The 19,114-nt window shown below is 35.8% G+C and overlaps 1 protein-coding gene across 2 annotated transcripts in view; it reads right to left on the reverse strand.

Annotated features, from left to right (window-relative positions):
* CDK13 (cyclin dependent kinase 13) overlaps positions 1–19,114 on the reverse strand; it is a 129,320-nt gene that overhangs the window by 62,693 nt on the left and 47,513 nt on the right. For both annotated transcript variants that reach the window (XM_052638340.1, XM_052638339.1), the window contains exons 4-5: positions 17,858–17,997; positions 15,838–16,008 (exon numbers count right to left, since the gene is read on the reverse strand). In XM_052638340.1, coding sequence (XP_052494300.1) covers positions 15,838–16,008; positions 17,858–17,997 — 311 coding nt within the window. The remainder of the gene's footprint in view (positions 1–15,837; positions 16,009–17,857; positions 17,998–19,114) is intronic.

Genomic DNA, 19,114 nt, shown 5'->3' on the forward strand with positions numbered 1-19,114 from the left:
TACTAGTTAAGATTTCAATTTTTTTTCCTTTAAAAGCACTATTTGTAGTTTACTGATGTAATAACTAAAAGCATCTTCCTATAACTTTTCCTGATCACACAAAATTCACAATCAGGAAAGGTTCATTTAGTTATTCTGGAACAGAAAACAATATAGTATTTGTTTCATAAATATTTTTCGCCTCAATTCAACTCAACAAACCCTAAGCAATAACATAAGAAACACACCGTGAGCAAGAAAACCAGATTGCAGGATACTTTTCATATAAATCACTAGAAAGATGAACAGGCAAGATGGCCATCATTAAAAAGTTTACAAATAACAAATGCTGGAGAGGGTGTGGAGGAAAGCGAACCTTTCTCCACTGTTGTTGGGAATGAAACTGATGCAACCACTATGGAGGAAGGGGCCAGAGGTAGTATCAATCATCAATGACCAATAAGTTAATAATCAATTTTGGCTATGTAATGAGGCCTGCACAAAAATAAAATAATAGCAACAACCAAAAAAACAGGGGCCAAGGGTTTTTCAAGAGTTTTCCCCTTTAGGGAAGCAGTATGCTTCCCTGTGTACCATGTCAGACCCTAAGCTTCACAAAGACAGAAACTCCCCCTTTTGGACCCTCACCATATGTATCTGTTCATCTGATTGCTGATTCATGTCGCTTAATATCAAGTTGTAATAAATCTGTAATCCAGTGAATAAATGAAGTTTCCTGAGTTCTTTGAGCTATTATAGCAAGTTAAATGAACCCAAGGAGGGGGTTGTGGAAACTTCTGATTTATAGCTGGTTGGTCAGAAGTGCTGGTAACAACCTGGGATTGTGACCAGCATCTGAAGTAGAGTGCAGTTTTGCAGGACTGAACCCTACACCTTTGGAATCTGCTTCTACCTTCCAGTAGACAGGTGTCAGAACTGAGACACCAGCAGGGGGCTTTAAGAATTGACTCTTGAGGTGGGGAACCCGACACACACACACACAGACACACACATACACAGACACAGACACACACACACGAACTGGGTCCAACAACCCTTTCACAAAGGTTACTCAAATTTATCATTGCTCTGCTTTTTTCTCCCCTTTGAGGAATGTGTTCATTTCCTCTAAGTTGTTAACATTATGAATATAAACTTGTCATAATTCCTGTATCATTTTAACATCTGTAGGGTTGGAAGTGATATTCCCACTTTCGAAGAATCACATATTGGTTTTATTGTTTTTTAATCTATTACCATATTTGTTTTCTATTTCACTGATTTCCACTCTTTTCTTGTTTTTATTTACTTGGAGTTTAATTTGTTCTTTTTCTAGATTCCTGAGATTGCAGTTTAGATCACTGTGATATGGATATATACAAACAAGATTGGCCATGAGTTGATAATTGGTAAAAGTGGGCCATGGGTACATGGAGTATTATTTCATTCTACTATTTTTAAACTTATACATAGGTCTGATATTTTACATTATACTTTTTAAATAAAACAACCAAACCTTTTTCTGCAAAAATCAATATTGGAATTTTCGTAAGAGTTGCCCTGAATTTGCGGACTACCTTGGGTAGTATTACTACCTTAAAACTATTAAGTCTTCTAATCCATAAACACAAATATCTGTAATTTATTGGTGTCCTTAACTTCTTGTCTTGTAATTTTGAGTGTAAAACATTTTCATTTCCTTGACTAATTTATTCCTGGTATTCTTTATGATGCTATTGTAAATAGAATTGTTTTATACATTTTTAAATTCATATTTTTCACTGTTAAAGAGTACAGAAATGCAACTGATTGTTGGATGTTGGTTTTATTCCCTGCTACTCTGCTGCATTCATTGATTAATTCTGTGTGCATGTGTGTGTGAAACATTTAGAGTTTTCGACACATAAAATCATGCTATCTATGAACAGACATAATTTTATTTCTTTTCCTATTTGGGCATCTATTCTTTTTCTTGCTCTGACTGGGACTTCTATCATGATGCTGAACAGAAGCATCAAAAGCAGGTACAGGTATATCCCTTTTTAGAAAGTTCATTTTACACCACTTTGCTTTTTATAGAAGACCTACATTAGTATCTGTTTTTGCTAACTGAAAGAGGATTTTTGATGTTACCAAAAAAGGTAAAAAGCAAAAATAGCATTCAGTATTGACTTTACACTGATCCATTACAGAGGCAGAATGCACTCTGAGCAATCAAGAGTGGCACTACCAAGCACCATCGCTCACAACTATACTCACAGTCCTAGCATCAGGCTGCCATAACTATGCTTTATCTCAATTTATTTTTTTATTTTATTAGCAAGATGTGTCCTAAAGTAATGGTTTCTTCCCTTTACACCATTCGGTTTACAGAAGGCTTCACAAGACCCCTCAGTTTTCACATAGCATGGGGAAACTATAGTCTTGTCTTCTACGTGATTTTACAAAAGTTTTCAGTCTTTAATCACTAAGCATAATGTTAGCTGTGGAATTTTCATATGTGCTCTTTAATATGTTGACACAGTTTCCTTCTATTCCTAGTTTGTTGACTATTTTTATTATATAAAAGTGCATTAAACAGCCAAATGCTTTTTCTCTTTTTGAGAAATAAAGACTAAGAGACTAAGACAAATGTTTAGTCTTGATTGAGATTATCATGTGATTTTTCTTCCCCTTCACTGTAATAATGTAATATATTACATTGATTTTAATACACTGAATCATCTTTGCAATCCAAGAATAAATCTCACTTGATCATAGTGTATAATCCTTCCAAAACATTGATGAATTTAGTTTGTTGAATATTCATCAAAAGTATTAGTCTATAGTTTTCTTGTAGTCTTTGCCGAAATTTGGTAAGAGAGCAATGCTAGGCTTAGAGAATGAATCTGAAGTATTTCTCCTGTTAAATTTTTTGGAAAAGTCTGGACAGGACTGGTGTTAATTCATCATTAAATTTTTTGACAGAAATCATCAGCAAGACCATCTGGACCTGGGCATTTTTTGTTGAAAATTTTTTTCTGTGTTGTGAAATATGAACAAAATCTGTACTTAGTTAATAATACCATATCCCATGTTAATTTCATGGGTTGGTTTTTTTTTTTTTCCAACAACATGGTATCTCTTTATATTCTCAGAATTGGGTTAGAAGTTTCAAGCTGCATTCAAATTTTTTATTTAAAGATAACTAACATAATAAACTTCGTAGATTTTTAGCAGTAATACTAAATGCCTAAATACATGGAATTATATCAAAGTTTGAGTGAATGTAAATTAGAAATCTAGCAAACTATTCATACTAACTCAAACAAGTGGTATCAAAATGTCATGAATATTTTGGCTAGGCAAAAATTCCTCAGTTTTCTGAAACATATATTATACATACTATTTATATACATAAATATTTATGCAAAATCTTTTCTACTTTCTTGATAAAGGGTTGAGAAAGAACATCAAAAAAAAGAGAGACGGAGAACCTGGAAAACAAAAACTAAATGAAATGGCAACAATGAATATAAAATAGAAAAAGTGAAATAAAAGTGAAGTCATACAGTCCAATTCTTTTTAAACATGGCTGCTCATTAGAAATACATCTGGAACCTTGGAGAAAGAAGCAATACTTGGGCATTTGTATTTTTCAAAATTTTCCAAGATAATCCTGATATGCATCTGGATTTTTAAAAGTGATTACAGGTTTTTCTATTAAATGCTAATTTTAGTGATAAAGAATTCAATGATTTTCTGTTGACCAATCATAGCACAATGGTACTAAGCAAATAGTTACCTAATCAAAGTAAGAAAAGATTTTATCAATTTTCACAATGAATAGCCAGGCAAAAATCAAAAGATAATTATAATTGCAAGCCATAATGGAAACATGACTAACCTAACAAGAGAAAATAATTACATACAATTTAAGGGGTTAAGTAGAGTGATGTGGTAAGTGGAAGTGCATACACGCACATTTTCATCCGCACAGCCAATCTATGTCTTTTGATTGGTATATTGAATCTATTTACCTTTAAGATAATGATCAGTATTTATCATCCTATTACCATTTTCTAAATTGTTTTGAGGTTATTTTCTGTAGGTCTTCTTATGTTTCTTGGCTAGAGGAGTTCCTTTAGCATTTGTTGTATATAGCTGGTTCGGTAGTGTTACATTCTCCTAACTTTTGCTTGTCTGGAAAGCTTTTGATTTCTCCATCAAATCTGAACTAGAGCCTTGCTAGGTAGCGTATTCTTGTTGTAGGTTCTTCCCTTTCATCACTTTAAACAAATCATGCCATTCCCTTCTGGTTTGTAGAGTTTCCGGTGAGAAATCAGTTGATAACAGTATGGAAGGTTCCTTGTATGTTACTTTTTGTTTTTCCCTTGTTGGTTTTAATATTTTATCTTTCTCTCTAATTTTTGTCAGTTTGATTACTATCTGTCTCGGTGTGCTCCTACTTAGATTTATCCTGCCTGGGACTCTCAGCACTTCCTGGACTTGATTATCTATTTCCTTTCTCATGATAGGGTAGTTTCCAGCTATTATCTCTTAAAATATTTTCTTGGGTCCTCTCTCTGTCTCTCTTCTCCTCCTGGCACCTCAATAATGCAAATTTTGTCCCAAAGGTCTCTAAAGCTATTTTCATTTTTTTCATTTTTTCTAAATTCTGTTCTGTGGTAGTGATTTCCATCATTCTTCTTCCAGGTTACTTATTTGTTCTTCTGCCTCAGTTATTCAGCTATTGACTCCTTCCAGTGTAACGTTCATCTCTGTTTGTTCTTTGGTTCTTCTAGGTCTTTGGTAAACATTTCTTGCATGTTCTCAATTCTGGATCATCTTCACTATCATTATTCTGAATTCTTTTTCTAGAATGCTGCCTATCTCCACTTCATTTAGTTGTTTTTCTGGAGTTTACCGTGTCCCCTCATCTGGGACATAACTCTCTGATTTTTCATTCTAGTTAACTTTCAGTAATGTGGTTTTCGTACTAGCAGTTATGGGAATGTGGTTCTTCTTGCTTTTGTTTAACAGAAGATGAGGCTAACAGGTTTGTGTAAGCTTCCTGAGAGGAGGGACTGGATGGGAAAAACTGGGTCTTGCTCTGGTGGGCAGAGCCTTGTCTATTGCTTTGTCAATAAAGCTTTAATCCAATTATCTGCATATGGGTAGGGTTTCCCTCCTTCTCTGTTAGCTGTTTGGCCTGAGGTGACCCAGCCCTGGGCTCTATGGTAGGGTTAATGGCAAGCTCCAAGAGGAATTACTTCACAGGGCACCTTTCAGGACTGCTGCTTCCAGTGCCCCCATCCCCACAGCAAGCCACTGCTGAACCACACCTCTACAGGAGACCCTCCAACACTAGCAGGTAGGTCTGGTTCAGTCTCCTGAAGGGTCACTGCTCCTTTCCCCTGGATCTTGGTGTACACAACATTTTGTCTGTGCCTTCCAAGAGTGGAGTTTCTGTTTTCCCCATGCTATGAAAGACTAATCTGTAATCAAATTCCACTGGTCTTCAAGCTCAGATTCCCTGAGGATTCCCAGTCCCTTTGCTGGATCCCCAGGCTGGGAAGCTTGACATGGGGCTCTGAACCTTCACAACAATGAGAGAAGTTCTTTGTATTACTGTTCTCCAGTTTGTAGCTTGCTCATCCAGCAGGTATGGGATTTGATTTTATCATTACTGTGCCCCTCCTACCGTCTTACTGTAGCTTCTTTGTCTTTGGACATAGGGTATCTTTTCTTGGTGGGTTCCAGTGTCCTCCTGTTGATGGCTGTTCAACACCTAGTTGTGACTGAACCGGAAGTCTAGAGATTTTTTTTTTTAGTACAGACTCATCTCTTTAACAGTTACATGTTTATTTAGATTTTCTATTTCCTCATGATTCTTGGTAGGTTCTGTGCTTCTATGAATGAGTGCATTTCATCTAAGTTACCCAATTTGTTGGTGTAAGTACTTCAACCTTTCAATGGCAGAGTAATACTCAACTGTATAAATATAACAGACTTTGCTTATCTATTCATCAACTGATTCACGTTCGGGTTCTTTACAAAAACTGATTCACATCTGGGTTCTTTACACTTTGGAGCTACTGTGAATTATCCTGCTATGAACATCGGTATGCAAGTTTTTGTGTAGACTTATGTTTTTATTTCTACTGGATATATCCTTAGGAGTAGAAGCTGTTCTGGGTCACAAATAATTTGAGGAAATGCCAAGATGCTTCTCAAAGTAGTCCACTGTACCATTTTACAGTCCACCAATAATGTACGAGTCTTCCAATTTCTCCACATCTGCCCTTACACTTGTTATTACTTATCCTTTTAATTATGGTCAATTGATAGTATGAATTTTGATCAGTATTTCCCTAATGACTATGACGTTGAACATCTCTTCATATGCTTATAGGCCATTTGTATATCTTCTTCAGAGGAATGTCCACCGAAATCCTTCGCATTTAGTTCTAAGAGTTCTTTATATAGTCTAGATACAAGTCTCTTATCAGATACATGTTTTATAAATTTCTCCCATTGTGAGTTCTCTTTTCACTTTTACAATGGGTCCACCAAAGGAAAAAAGTTTTAAATTTTCATTATGTCCAGTAAATTATTTTTTCCTTTGGTTTCTCCTTTTAGTGTCGTAACTAAGGTGGCTCTGGCCAATCCAAGGCCATGAAGTTTACTCCTAGATTTTCTTCTAACAGTTTTATATGGTTTTAGCTCTTATATTTAGGTTCCTGATCCATTTTCAGTTAATTACTGTGTATAATGTGAGAAAGGGGTCCAATTTCATTCTTTTACATATGGATAGATACTCACTTGACCCAGCACTAATTGCTAAAAAACTTAATTCTTTTCCATAGACTTGTCCTGGTATCTTCATAAAAAAATCAACTGACCGTAACTATGAGAGTCTGTTTCTAGACTCTCAATTGTATTTCACTGATCTCTATATTTATCTTAAAGCCAGTACCACATAGTCCTGATCATTCTAGTTTTGTAGTAATATTTGAGATCTCTTTGTATGAACCCTCCAATTTTGTTTTTCTGATTTTTTTTTGTTTTACTAGTTCACCTTTTGAATTTTCATATGAATCTTATGATTAACATGCCAGCTGGGAAACTGAACAGAAATACATACAGAAACTGAACAGAATACATACATCACATTGGGGAGTATTATGAATCTGATCCAATGTCTTGCCATTTATTTAGGTCTTAATATTTTTTCAATGATATTTCCCAGTTTTCAGGGTACAAAGACTTAAAATTTTTTGGTCAATTTACTCCTAGATATTTTATTCTTTTTAATGTTAATGTAAATTAAAGTTTCTTAATTTCACTTTAGACAGTTCACTACTTGTGTAAAGAAAAACAGATTTCTGTATATTGGTCTTCTGCCACCTTCCTGACTGCATTTATTAGATCTAACAGATTTTTTTGTGGATTACACAGAATATTCTGTACTGTGTATACATGCAAACACACACACACACAAACTGATTAGAGTTGGTTTTACTTCCTCCTTTCCAACTGGTTACTTTTTATTTCATTTTTTTACCTAATTGCCCTGGTAATGTTGAATAGAAGTGGCAAGAGCAGACATCCTTATTTTTCACAGATGCCCTTTAACAAGTGGAGGCAGTTCCCTTTTTTCCTATTCTGTTCTATTGCTGCCCTACTTTTCAGAGTGTAAATGGACACAAAACTGCCTGGAAAACAACACGATTATGTGTCAAGAAATTTAAAAAGTTCAAATCCTTTGACCTAGTAATCCCATTTCTATAATGAGGTTAAGGGAATAATCAGATGCAAATAAGTTTTATACAGAAAGACATATGGACTCACTGACTGTTAGAATTATACATGCTTATTATACAGAATCTTTTATCACTCACTACTTCATTTCTCATCAAACCTGTAATTCAGAACTTGTTATGACTTTTTCTAGCAGATAAATTCCTATGTCTGGTTAAAGGTATATGAAAAGCTACAGTAACTACTAGAATTTTCCAATAAACTCTTCAGTATAGGAAACAGTAGTTGAAATGCCTGAAAGAAATAAAATGTGTGACAATGGAAGAACGAAATATGGTCTATCCAAGTGACACTATGCCAATAAAAAAGCAAGTTATCAATGACAGAAGCAGAACTTCAGTTTGGGAATAACTAATCATATGTATAGAGAAAAGAGATATTAGGAAAACTACAGAAAATTTCAGTAGTGATAATATCTGGGTCATTTTATTCTTTGTGTTATCTCCCAAATTTAAACCAGTAAGCATAACTATTTTAATCAAGTCAAGAAAGTTTAATATTTTTCTTTCTCCTCCTCTGCCTCACTTTAAAAAGTTGCTATTGTTGGTCAGTCCTTAAGTTGTGTCCAACTTTGCAACAACATGGACTGCATGCAGCACACCATGCTTCCCTGTCCTTCACTACTCCTGGGGTTTGCTCAAACTCATGCCCATTAAGTCGGTGATGCCATCCAACCATCTCATCCTCTGTCATCCCCTTTTCCTCGTGCCTTCAATCTCTCCCAGCATCAGGGTCTTCTCCAATGAGTCAATCCTTTGCATGAGGTGGCCAAAGTATTGGAGCTGCGGCATCAGGGCTTCCAATGAGTATTCAAGGTTGATTTCCTTTAGGACTGACTGGTTGGATCTCCTTGCAGTCCAAGGGACTCTCAAAAGTCTTCTCCAGCACCACAGTTCAAAAGCATCAATTCTTCAGCACCCAGCCTTCTTTATGGTCCAACTCACATCTGTACACAACTACTGGAAAAACCATAGCTTTGACTATGCAGACCTTTGTCAGCAAATTGTTATCTCTGCTTTTTAATATGCTATTTAGGTTTGTCATAGCTTTTCTTCTAAGTAGCAAGAATCTTTTAATTTCATGGCTGCAGTTACTGTGATTTTGGAGCCCAAAAAAATAAAGTCTGTCACAGTTTCCATTTTCCCTCATCTATCTGCCATGAAGTGGTGGGGCTAGATGCCATGATCTTAGTTTTTTGAATGCTGAGTTTTAAGCCAGCTTGTTCACTCTCCTCTTTCACCTTCATCAAGAGGCTCTTTAGTTCCTCTTCACTTTCTGTCATTAGAGTGGCATCATCTGCATATCTGAGATTGTTATTTCTTCTGACAATCTTGATTCCAGCTTGAGTTATCCAGCTCAGCAGTTCTCATGATATACTCTGCCTCACTCAAAAAAAGTTACTAATTCTAAATAGTAGTAGTGCTACACAAAAAGAGGGTATAAGATCTTAAAACTATACATCCCTGGTCTAGATACCTTAATTGGAAATTTCACATAAAATATCAGATACAAATAAATTTAACATCTGAGACAAGTTTTCTCATTTATATGACAAAATTAACACCATACTACAGGCAGTCTTCCAATGTAGGAGACACAAGAGATGCAGGTTCAATCTCTGGGTTGCAAAGATTGCCTGGAGTGGGAAATAGCAACGCACTCCAGGATATCTGCCTGGAAAATCCCATGGACAGAGTGGCCTGGTGCACTAAAGTCTATAGGGTCACAAAGAGTCAGACACTACTAAGCACATACACAGCAGTATATAAAAAATTTAAACTTACAAATGACTTTCAACCCTGCATCAATAACCTGCTGCAGACTGCACCATTACAGGAAAATTGTACTTTTAACACAACAACCAGTTCATTACTTTTTTAAGTTGGGAAAAAAGAAGACAGAGTATAGAGTTAGTAGGTGCAGACTCCTTAACCAAGTTTCTCCTGCTTATTAGATAAGATTCCACAGCCTGTATTTAAATTTTTTCACTTCTCTTGAAAACTCACCACCTACAACTGAAATTTTAGCAATTACAAATTAACAGAGGAAAATTTCTGGGCAGAAATAAGCTTGTCATTCATGAATTAGTTTGTTCTAGTTCTAGCAAGCACTGACCCGTCTGGTTCCCAGAAGCTCAGTTGATTCACAGACCAGATGTTTTCCTTTGCTTTGTATATCTCAAGCACTGTTCATTAGAACTTGCTGATTTGATGGAAATATTCTGTAGTCAGGAAGATCCTCTGGAGAAGGGTTAGGCTATCCACTCCAGTATTCTTGGGCTTCCCTTGTGGCTCAGCTGGTATATAATCCGCCTGCAATGTGGGAGACCTCAGTTCGATCCCTGGGTTGGGAAGATCCCCTGGAGAAGGGAAAGGCTACCCACTCGAATATTCTGGCCTGGAGAATTCCATGGACTGTAAGTCCATGGGGTCACAAAAAGTTGGACACAACTGAGCAACTTTCACTTTCTTTCAATCTATAGCTTCAGCATCCAAACTGCAGCCAGTAGTCACGTACAACTATAGAGCACTTGAAATGTCACTAATGTAACCAAGGAACTCAACTTTTAATTTTATTTAACTTTAATTAGTTTAAATTCAAATAACCACATTGCCTAATGGATCCTGTATTGGTCAGCCCAAGTCTTGAACTGGCACAGTGTGTGGAATGAAAAAATGACCAAATAAATCAATAATCAATAATTCTCTCATCACAAAACATATGAAATATCAGCATGTGTGCATGCTCAGTCATTTCAGTCGTGTCCGACTCTCTGTGACCCTACGGACTATAACCCACCAGGCTCCTCTGTCCATAGAGATTATGATCCACAGTCAAAGGTTTTAGTGTAGTCAATGAAGTAGAAACTGTTTTTCTGGAATTCTCTTGCTTTTCCTATGAGCCAAAGGATATTGGCAATTTCATCTCTGGTTCCTCTGCCTTTTCTAAATCCAGCTTGAAAATATGTAAGTTATCCATTCACGTACTGTTAAAGCCTAGCTTGAAGAATTTTGAGCATTACCTTACTGACACGTGAAATGAGTGCAACTGCACAGTCGGTAGTTTGAATGTTCTTTGGCATTACCCTTCTTTGGTACTGGAATGACAAGGATTTTTCCAGTCCTGTGGCCATGGCTTAATTTTCCAAATTTGCTGGCATACTGAGTGCAGCACTTTGACAGTATCATCTTTTAGGATCTGAAATAGTTCAGCTGGAATTCCATCACCTCCACTAGCTTTGTTCATAGTAATGCTTCCTAAGGCCCACTTGACCTCACACTCCAGGTGACATTTTGCCATAAGCATTACTAAACTGTTTTCTTGATCCTTAGGAAAATTCCGAATTAAAAAATTACTCAATTCTCTCATTAAACAAATACTAGTGTTAAATGTAATATAGCTAACAGTTTACACAAAGTAATTTTAATACTGGTTTGGTTATCCAGGATATTATGTTAATTTTAAATACGAAAATACTATTTTGCTATACTCATACCATTATTTCAATCTTTGTTTTTAACCTGCATACTAAATATTTACATTTTGATATGGAGAACAAATCTTGGGCTTCCCTCTGGTGGCTCAGACGGTAAAGAATCTGCCTGCAATGTGGGAGACCTCGGTTTGATCCCTGCGTTGGGAAGATCCCCAGGAGGAAGGCATGGCAACCCAATCCAGTATTCTTGCCTGGACAATCTCCATGGACAGAGTAGCCTGTTGGGCTACAGTCCATGGGGTTGCAGAGAGTCAGACACAACTGAATGACCAAGCACAGTACATGGAGATCAATAACTGTAGTTTTTACTTTATCCTTCATATAACTATAAAACAAAAAGTCTCCTCTACTCAGAGAATTATAAACTGCAGTAAAAATTTTAATTGAACATTATTAAATTCATTCAGAAAGTATTCTGTAAATTCATAATCCTCAGTTGAAAGAAGAAAATAACAAAGCAAAGCTTCTGCTGCAAAATAATTCATAGCTTAGTTGACTTTGTATGCACACAAGAGTACTAAAACTGAAACAAGAAACTAAAGATCTAGAGGTACAGGAAATGTTTTCTTATGCCTCACATTAAAAATAAAAAGACTATAAAAGACAAAAGTTCAAAGATTCCCTCAAAGATAATTAAAAAGAAATGGAATTGCTTAAAGATGAAAAAAGAATTAGGAAAAAAATTCAGAATTAGTTAGTCTCTCCTGCATTCCCTCAGTTAATTCAGAAAAGGCTCCTTCAGCCTCTATGTGATCCTGCACAAAACTATACCCACAGTGAAACAACTTAATGTTGTTTTCTTAAGGACACTGTGGTGGAAAGTGGGAAGACCGGCCAGGCAGTTCAGTCGCTCAGCTGTGTCCAACATTTTGCAACCCAATGGATTGTAGCACACCAGGCTTCCCTGTCCATCACCAACTCCTGGAACCTTCTCAAACTCATGTCCATTGAGTCGGTGATGCCATTCAACCATCTCATCCTCTGTCATCCCCTTCTCCTCCCACCTTCAATCTTTTCCAGCATCAGGGTCTTTTCTAATGAGTCAGCTCTTTGCATCAGGTGGCCAAAGCACTGGAGCTTCAGTTTCAACATCAGTCCTTCCGAAGAATACCAGGACTGATTTCCTTTAGGATGGACTGGTTTGATCTCCTTGCAGTCCAAAGGACTCTCAAGAGTCTTCAACATCACAGTTTAAAAGCATCAATTCTTCAGCACTCAGCTTTCTTTATGGTCCACCTCTCAACATCCATACATGACCACTGGAAAAACTGTAGCTTTTTGACTAGATGAACCTTTGTCTGCAAGTAATGTCTCTGCTTTTAAATATGCCATCTAGGTTGGTCACAGCTTTTCTTCCAAGGAACCAGCATCTTTTAATTTCATGGCTGCAGTCACCATCTGCAGTGATTTGGGAGCCCAAGAAAATAGTCTGTCACTGTTTCCATTGTTTCCCCAAGTATCTGCCATGAAGTGATGGGACTGGATGTCAGGATCTTCATTTTTTTGAATGTTGAGCTTTAAGCCAGCTTTTTCACACTCCCCTTTCATATTCATCAAGAGGCTCTTTAGCTACTCTTTGCTTTCTCTCATAAGGCCAGGTAAGGCTCACTAAACAACACTTAGGTAGAGACCTAGAGAAATGAGAAACTAGCCTTCAAACCATGTGTGTGTGTGTGCACGCAAATGTGTGTGTGTTGGGGTTGGAGAGGTATATGCCAGTGTAAAGAAAGGCTGCAGGGCAAAGAAGTGCACTTGCCTATCTGACCAAACAAGCAATGTGACTTGAGTTTGGTGAGCAATCAGAAAAACTGATTTGGGCTGGGTCTGAGAAAATAAACAAGGATGTGATCCACAGATCAGAAAAAATAGAAGTCCAGGATATGTTACAGGAAAAGTACTATATAAACTTGGCTATAGTACAAGATTAATAAAAATCAAAATTTACCACCCTCATTCATAAAATCTTAATTCTCACTACACAGTAAGGGAAATATTTCCCTTTAAAGGGTGAAGAAATACAGGCTCAGAAGGGCTAAAGACCTTATTAAAAAGCTAAGTCTCTATCTCAGACATTCCAACTGAAGTCAAACAGGTCTCCTTTCTACTACACTGTAAAAAAATAATGATCTAACATGAAAAAGGCAAACTGGGTTGAAAGTCAGGCTAAGAAATTAACTTTATTATGGGGAAAAAACTAATGAAAAAGTGATGTCAATTAAAAAGATGATTCTGATGATCTCCATAAGAAATACAGAATACCTTCAAACATAGGTTCCTTCATAAGAAATGGTTACTATATATAACATTAATCATTTTTATACTTTGGTCCCTAGAAGAATAAGATGGTGGATGTGTATAGCTGTGGATGGGAGGAGGCTAAGAATCATGCTCAATCAGAACATACCTACTTTAACCTATTTTATACCAGATTTTGTTTGAAAACGAATTCTGCTCTTTGAAAACCAATCAGGGCGTCAATCTTGGTTCCAAAATCTTACTCTGAAGATCTAAAACCTATTGGAGGTAGAGCATTTCTTTTACCCATCATATATCCTGTAATAACTACTTTTTAACTACTTCAAAAAGCAGGCTAATGTCTTCTCAGCTCTTTTTGATAAAAGTCAACCATATACTACTATAGTTTATCAAAAAGCAATTTCAGGTTAAAATTTTTGTCTCCACACTTTTAGAAATAATATATATGCCTGCCATAGACTTTACTTGTAAGTTGAGGCATTTTAACATTAAAAATGTAAGGTAAACATATTCTACCACTACTACTATAAACTGCTTCTCAATCACTAAAAAATAAAGACTAAAAAATTATATAGCATAGATATAGATATGTTAGATAGCATATTAAAAAGCAGAGATATTACTTTGCCAACAAAGGTCCATCTAGTCAAGGCTATGGTTTTTCCAGTGGTCATGTATGGATGTAAGAGTTGTACTGTAAAGAAAGCTGAGCGCCAAAGAACTGATGCTTTTGAACTGTGGTGTTGGAGAAGACTCTTGAGAGTCCCCTGGACTGCAAGGAGACCCAACCAGTCTATCAGTCCTAGGTGTTTACTGGAAGGACTGATACTGAGGCTGAAACTCCAATACTCTGGCCACCTCATGTGAAGAGTTGACTCACTGGAAAAGACCCTGATGCCAGGAGGGATTGGGGGCAGGAGGAGAAAGGACAACAGAGGATGAGACAGCTGGATGGCATCACTGACTCGATGCACATGAGTTTTGGTGAACTCCGGGAGCTGGTGATGGACAGAAAGGCCTGGCGTGCTGCGATTCATGGAGCGCAAAGAGTTGGACACGACTGAGTGACTGAACTAACTAAAAATTATATATTGAGCCCCCCAAAACAAATATTACTAGTGAATGCTTTACGTGTAATACTGGTAAGTATGCTTCGACGTTTACTTACACGACTCGAAAACCAGTAAGGTAATACATGTAAAATAATTCAACACAGCTATTTTTAAAATAGAGTTTGACAACCAAACTGAAAAATGGCAGAAGACCCAAACAGACATTTCTCCAAAGATGACATATAGGTGGCCAACAGTCACATGAAAAGATGCTCAACATCACTAATTACTAGAGAAGAGCAAATCAAAACTACCGTGAGGTACCTACCTCATACCAGTTCAAAATGACCAGCATTAAAAAGTCTACAAATAACTTGCTAGAGAGGGTGTGGAGAAAAGGTAACGTTCCTGCACTGTTGGTGGGAATGTAAGTTGGTGCAGCCACTACGGAAAATTGTATGGAGGTTCCTCAGAAAAGTAAAATAGAGTTACCCTATGATCCAGCAATCTGATTCCTGGGTATATATCCAGAGAAAACTATAATTCAGAAAGATACGTGCACCCCAATGTTTACAGCAGCACTATTTACAACAGCCATGACATGGAAACATAAATGTCCACTGACAGATGAACAGAAAAGAAGATGTGGTATATATACATACCACTCAGACATAGAAAAGAATGAAAGAATGCCGCTTATAGCAACATGGATGGACCTAGAGATGATCATACTAAGTGAAGTCATACAAAGACAAATATCACATGGTATCATTTACATGTGGAATCTAAAACGTGACACAGTGAACTTACCTACAAAACAAAACAGACTCACAGACATAGAAAATAGACTTGTGGTTGCCAAGGAGGAGGGGAGATAGGGGACAGAAAGATTGGGAATTTCGGATTATCAGATGCAAACTATTATAAATACAATGGATAAATAACAAGGTCCTAATATATATCACAAGGAACTATACTCAATATTCTGTTTATCATCACATGAAATTCATATCAGAATATAGAAAAGAATGTATATAAATGTAAAACTGAATCACTTTGCTATACAGCACAAGTTATTACAACATCGTAAATCAACTATAATTCAATAAAATACATTTTTAGAAAAAAATTTAATAAGTTTGATTTAAGGCAATAGCTTTACTGTACCTAATACTTAAATAATTAATACCAAAATATATGTTAGCAACATCATGAATATACAGAGCTGATTATATAAATATGCACACATACCTTTATCCTTCTTAAAGTCCAAAGCATCTTCTTTATCAGTCACTATTTCCTTCATATTGATAATACTCTGGTGGGTAAGCTGCCGGAGAATTTTAATTTCTCGAATTGCTGTAATAGGAAACCCTTCCTTTTCATTATCCAGGCGCACTTTTTTTAAGGCTACCATTTCTCCTATTAGAAAAGTAAATAAAATCAGGTTACCAACTAACAAAACCAAACATTTTAAACTTTTATTTTTTCTTTTTGGCTGCACCAGGCAGTTCATGGGAATCTTAGTTCCCCAACCAAGGATCACAGCTATGCCCTTGCAGAGGAAGCTTGGAGTCTTAACCACTGGACCACCAGGGAATCCCCCCAATTTTTAATTCATAATTTCAGTTCCTACCTCTTGAAATTACAACCCACAAAATATATTCTGGTTTCCAATATACCAAATTATAAATTTATGGTTCAAAAAGTCTCTGGTTAAATAAATTATGGGGTATTTATCAAACTACAGAATACTATATAACTGTTAAAAAGGATACAGTAGGTCCAAATGTATTATTATTTTATGATAAGATGCATAAATGAAAAAAGCAAGATAATGAGGGTTGATACATTACACTGTCAATTTTTTTAATGAAGAGGAAACATTAAATACACACCTAATTTGCTTATACATGTATAAAATCTCTCTAAACAGATGCAAAAACTCTGGAAATTAAACAGATAGAAGATACGCTCATATATATTAACTTGTCCAAAGATGCACAGTTATCTAGTAGTGAAACTGGAATTCAAAATCTGGCTTAGCTGTCTCCAAACTATGTGCTCTTCCCTCGACACTAAATGATTTCATAATTTAAATACAACTGAGTTTTGTAACAGATAATCCAAGTATTGAAGTGTTAGTCACTCAGTCATGTCCAACTCTTTGCAACCACATAGACTGTAGCCCGCCAGGCTCCTCTGTCCATGGGATTCTCCAGACAAGAATGTCGGAGTGGGCGGCCATTTCTTTTGCCAGGGGATCTTCCCAATAGGGACTGAATCCCAGGTCTCCCGCTTGCAAGTGGATTCTTTACTATCTGAGCTACCAAAGCAGCAAGGTGTGTGTACTGAAACACACACACAGAAATCCTATTTTAAGAGAAAATTCACTATAATTAAGTTTGTTCATTTCACTTCTTTTGTAAGAAAAAAGAATTCAGTACTTATAATTTTTCCAAAGGAAGGACATTTTTACTTTTAATCATTAAAACTTAGTTGATTCTTTTTAACAGAACTCTAAAATAAAGTATGAGTCCCTGCTTTATAATTCAACTTCTTTTGATAATGCAGAATCATCTTTATAAACATTACTTTATTGCTGCATGCTATAACTGACTTCAAAGTTTCTATGCATAAGGTAGTCTCCCTTATACTAAGTGGCCTCAAACATCTATACTATTTTATGTATTGGTTTATATCAACAAAGAACTATAAATAAAAATTAAATACTGGCTCTAAGCACTAAATATATGACCTCTAACATAATTACTTTTTCCTCTGCTCCAAGGCTTTTTAAAACTTTCTCTCAGGTGACTCATTATAATTTGAAAGAGTACACTGCTAAATCTGGCCTCCAAATAAAGGATAATTTCTACAGAAAAAAAACTTGGAAGGGGGGGCACAAAACATAGGTATCACATAAGTCTTAATAGAACAAAATTAAGGTCAAGGTACTTTCCACCTGATTACTAACAACATAAAATTTTACTAACCGAAAAAATCTAAATCCCCCCATATTACACAACATAAATACTAAAAAAAAAAAAAAAAAAAAAAAAATTTAACATATATATGTATATGCCTTGTTACCTGAACTCATATCTTAATGATAGTCTATATATAAAATGAAACCAAAAACAAGATGAAACAAGAGCATGATAAATTCAAGTTTAACTTTTTCCTGAAACTTCAAGTTATACATTAGAAGAGAAACATGAATTAAGTACATTCCATAGATCCAAAGATCCAAAATACTTGGCATTCTTACCAGTGTCTTTATCCCTGGCCTTGTAAACTTGTCCATAGGTACCTTCTCCAATAATTCCGATGATATCAAATTTATCCACGCAGCGTTTTCCCCAGTCAATATCTTTCTCTTTGATTTCACCATAGCGAGGCCCACATATTCTATCAAATATAGTTCTGAAGTTTTTATATACAATCAAGTAAACTGAATAAACTATTTAATACTCAGTATCCACCCTCCACCCAATCTTAAATCTTTTATTTCCCCTCACTCTTGTATATTTGTGATCATCTAAGACAAGTAACACTGTGAGTTGGTACTATAAATCATCATGAAAGTCAAGTTATTATTTCTGCATACTGACTTTCCTTCTGTAGACTAACAGAACAGGAGAAGTAAAGTGTTTATGAAGGACTTTCAGAAATACAATGCAATTTTTCAGTGAGTGGACCAAAGCAACACCAGTCCAAAGAGTCAAAGCTCTCTAACCAGCCACCAGAGTGTTTTCTTTTTCATTATCAACATCAAATCTATACGTATTTGATTTCAAAAGTCAAAAGTTTAAAAAGACGAAAATTACCAAAGATCTAACTATAAAGCATATTAACATATAAAGCATATTGAGACTTATGGCTCAATAAAACTATCTTAAAAACAGAAGCACGAGAAAGACTTTCAGTCAAGAGAATATAGAAATATTAATATAATCATCCCTTAGGAATCCACACTTTTTAAAAAGTGTGCATTATATATACAACAAATAGTTGACACTCATCAAGAAGATATGTAACTCTGTAGTATTTTAATATTCTGGCAGGTAATAGAATTTAAGTAATTAAGCTACAATACTCAAAGAGAGACTATTAAAAGTTTCCTAGCTTTCTACTCTACACTAGAAAATCACTTCATATTCTTATACTAGACACTACCTGAAACAGCAATTCTAAAATCAGATCTAACTCAAAAGCTTACTCACACTTTTCTTTGCTTAAGTTAAAAAAAAAAAAGGAATTGTTCTCTTCTCCTTAACTGACGAACAGGTTTCAAGGGAAAGAGTTATCTCTAGGCACTTACTTGAAGCTAATTTAGGATACAGATTTCAAACCTTCTTCCACTCCACCTCTTGCAAAATGAAGAATGCATTAGTTATGAGAGCAAATGGAGCTAAAAGGAAAGATAAACATAGCAGCTCGCCCATTTCTAATTTTGTTTGGGCTCACTGAATGCTGACTTCCACCTTGCCCAATTTCAATATTTCTGTCATTTAAATATGTTAAT

Source organism: Budorcas taxicolor, chromosome 4 (genome assembly GCF_023091745.1).
Source record: "Budorcas taxicolor isolate Tak-1 chromosome 4, Takin1.1, whole genome shotgun sequence".
Lineage (NCBI taxonomy): Eukaryota > Metazoa > Chordata > Mammalia > Artiodactyla > Bovidae > Budorcas > Budorcas taxicolor.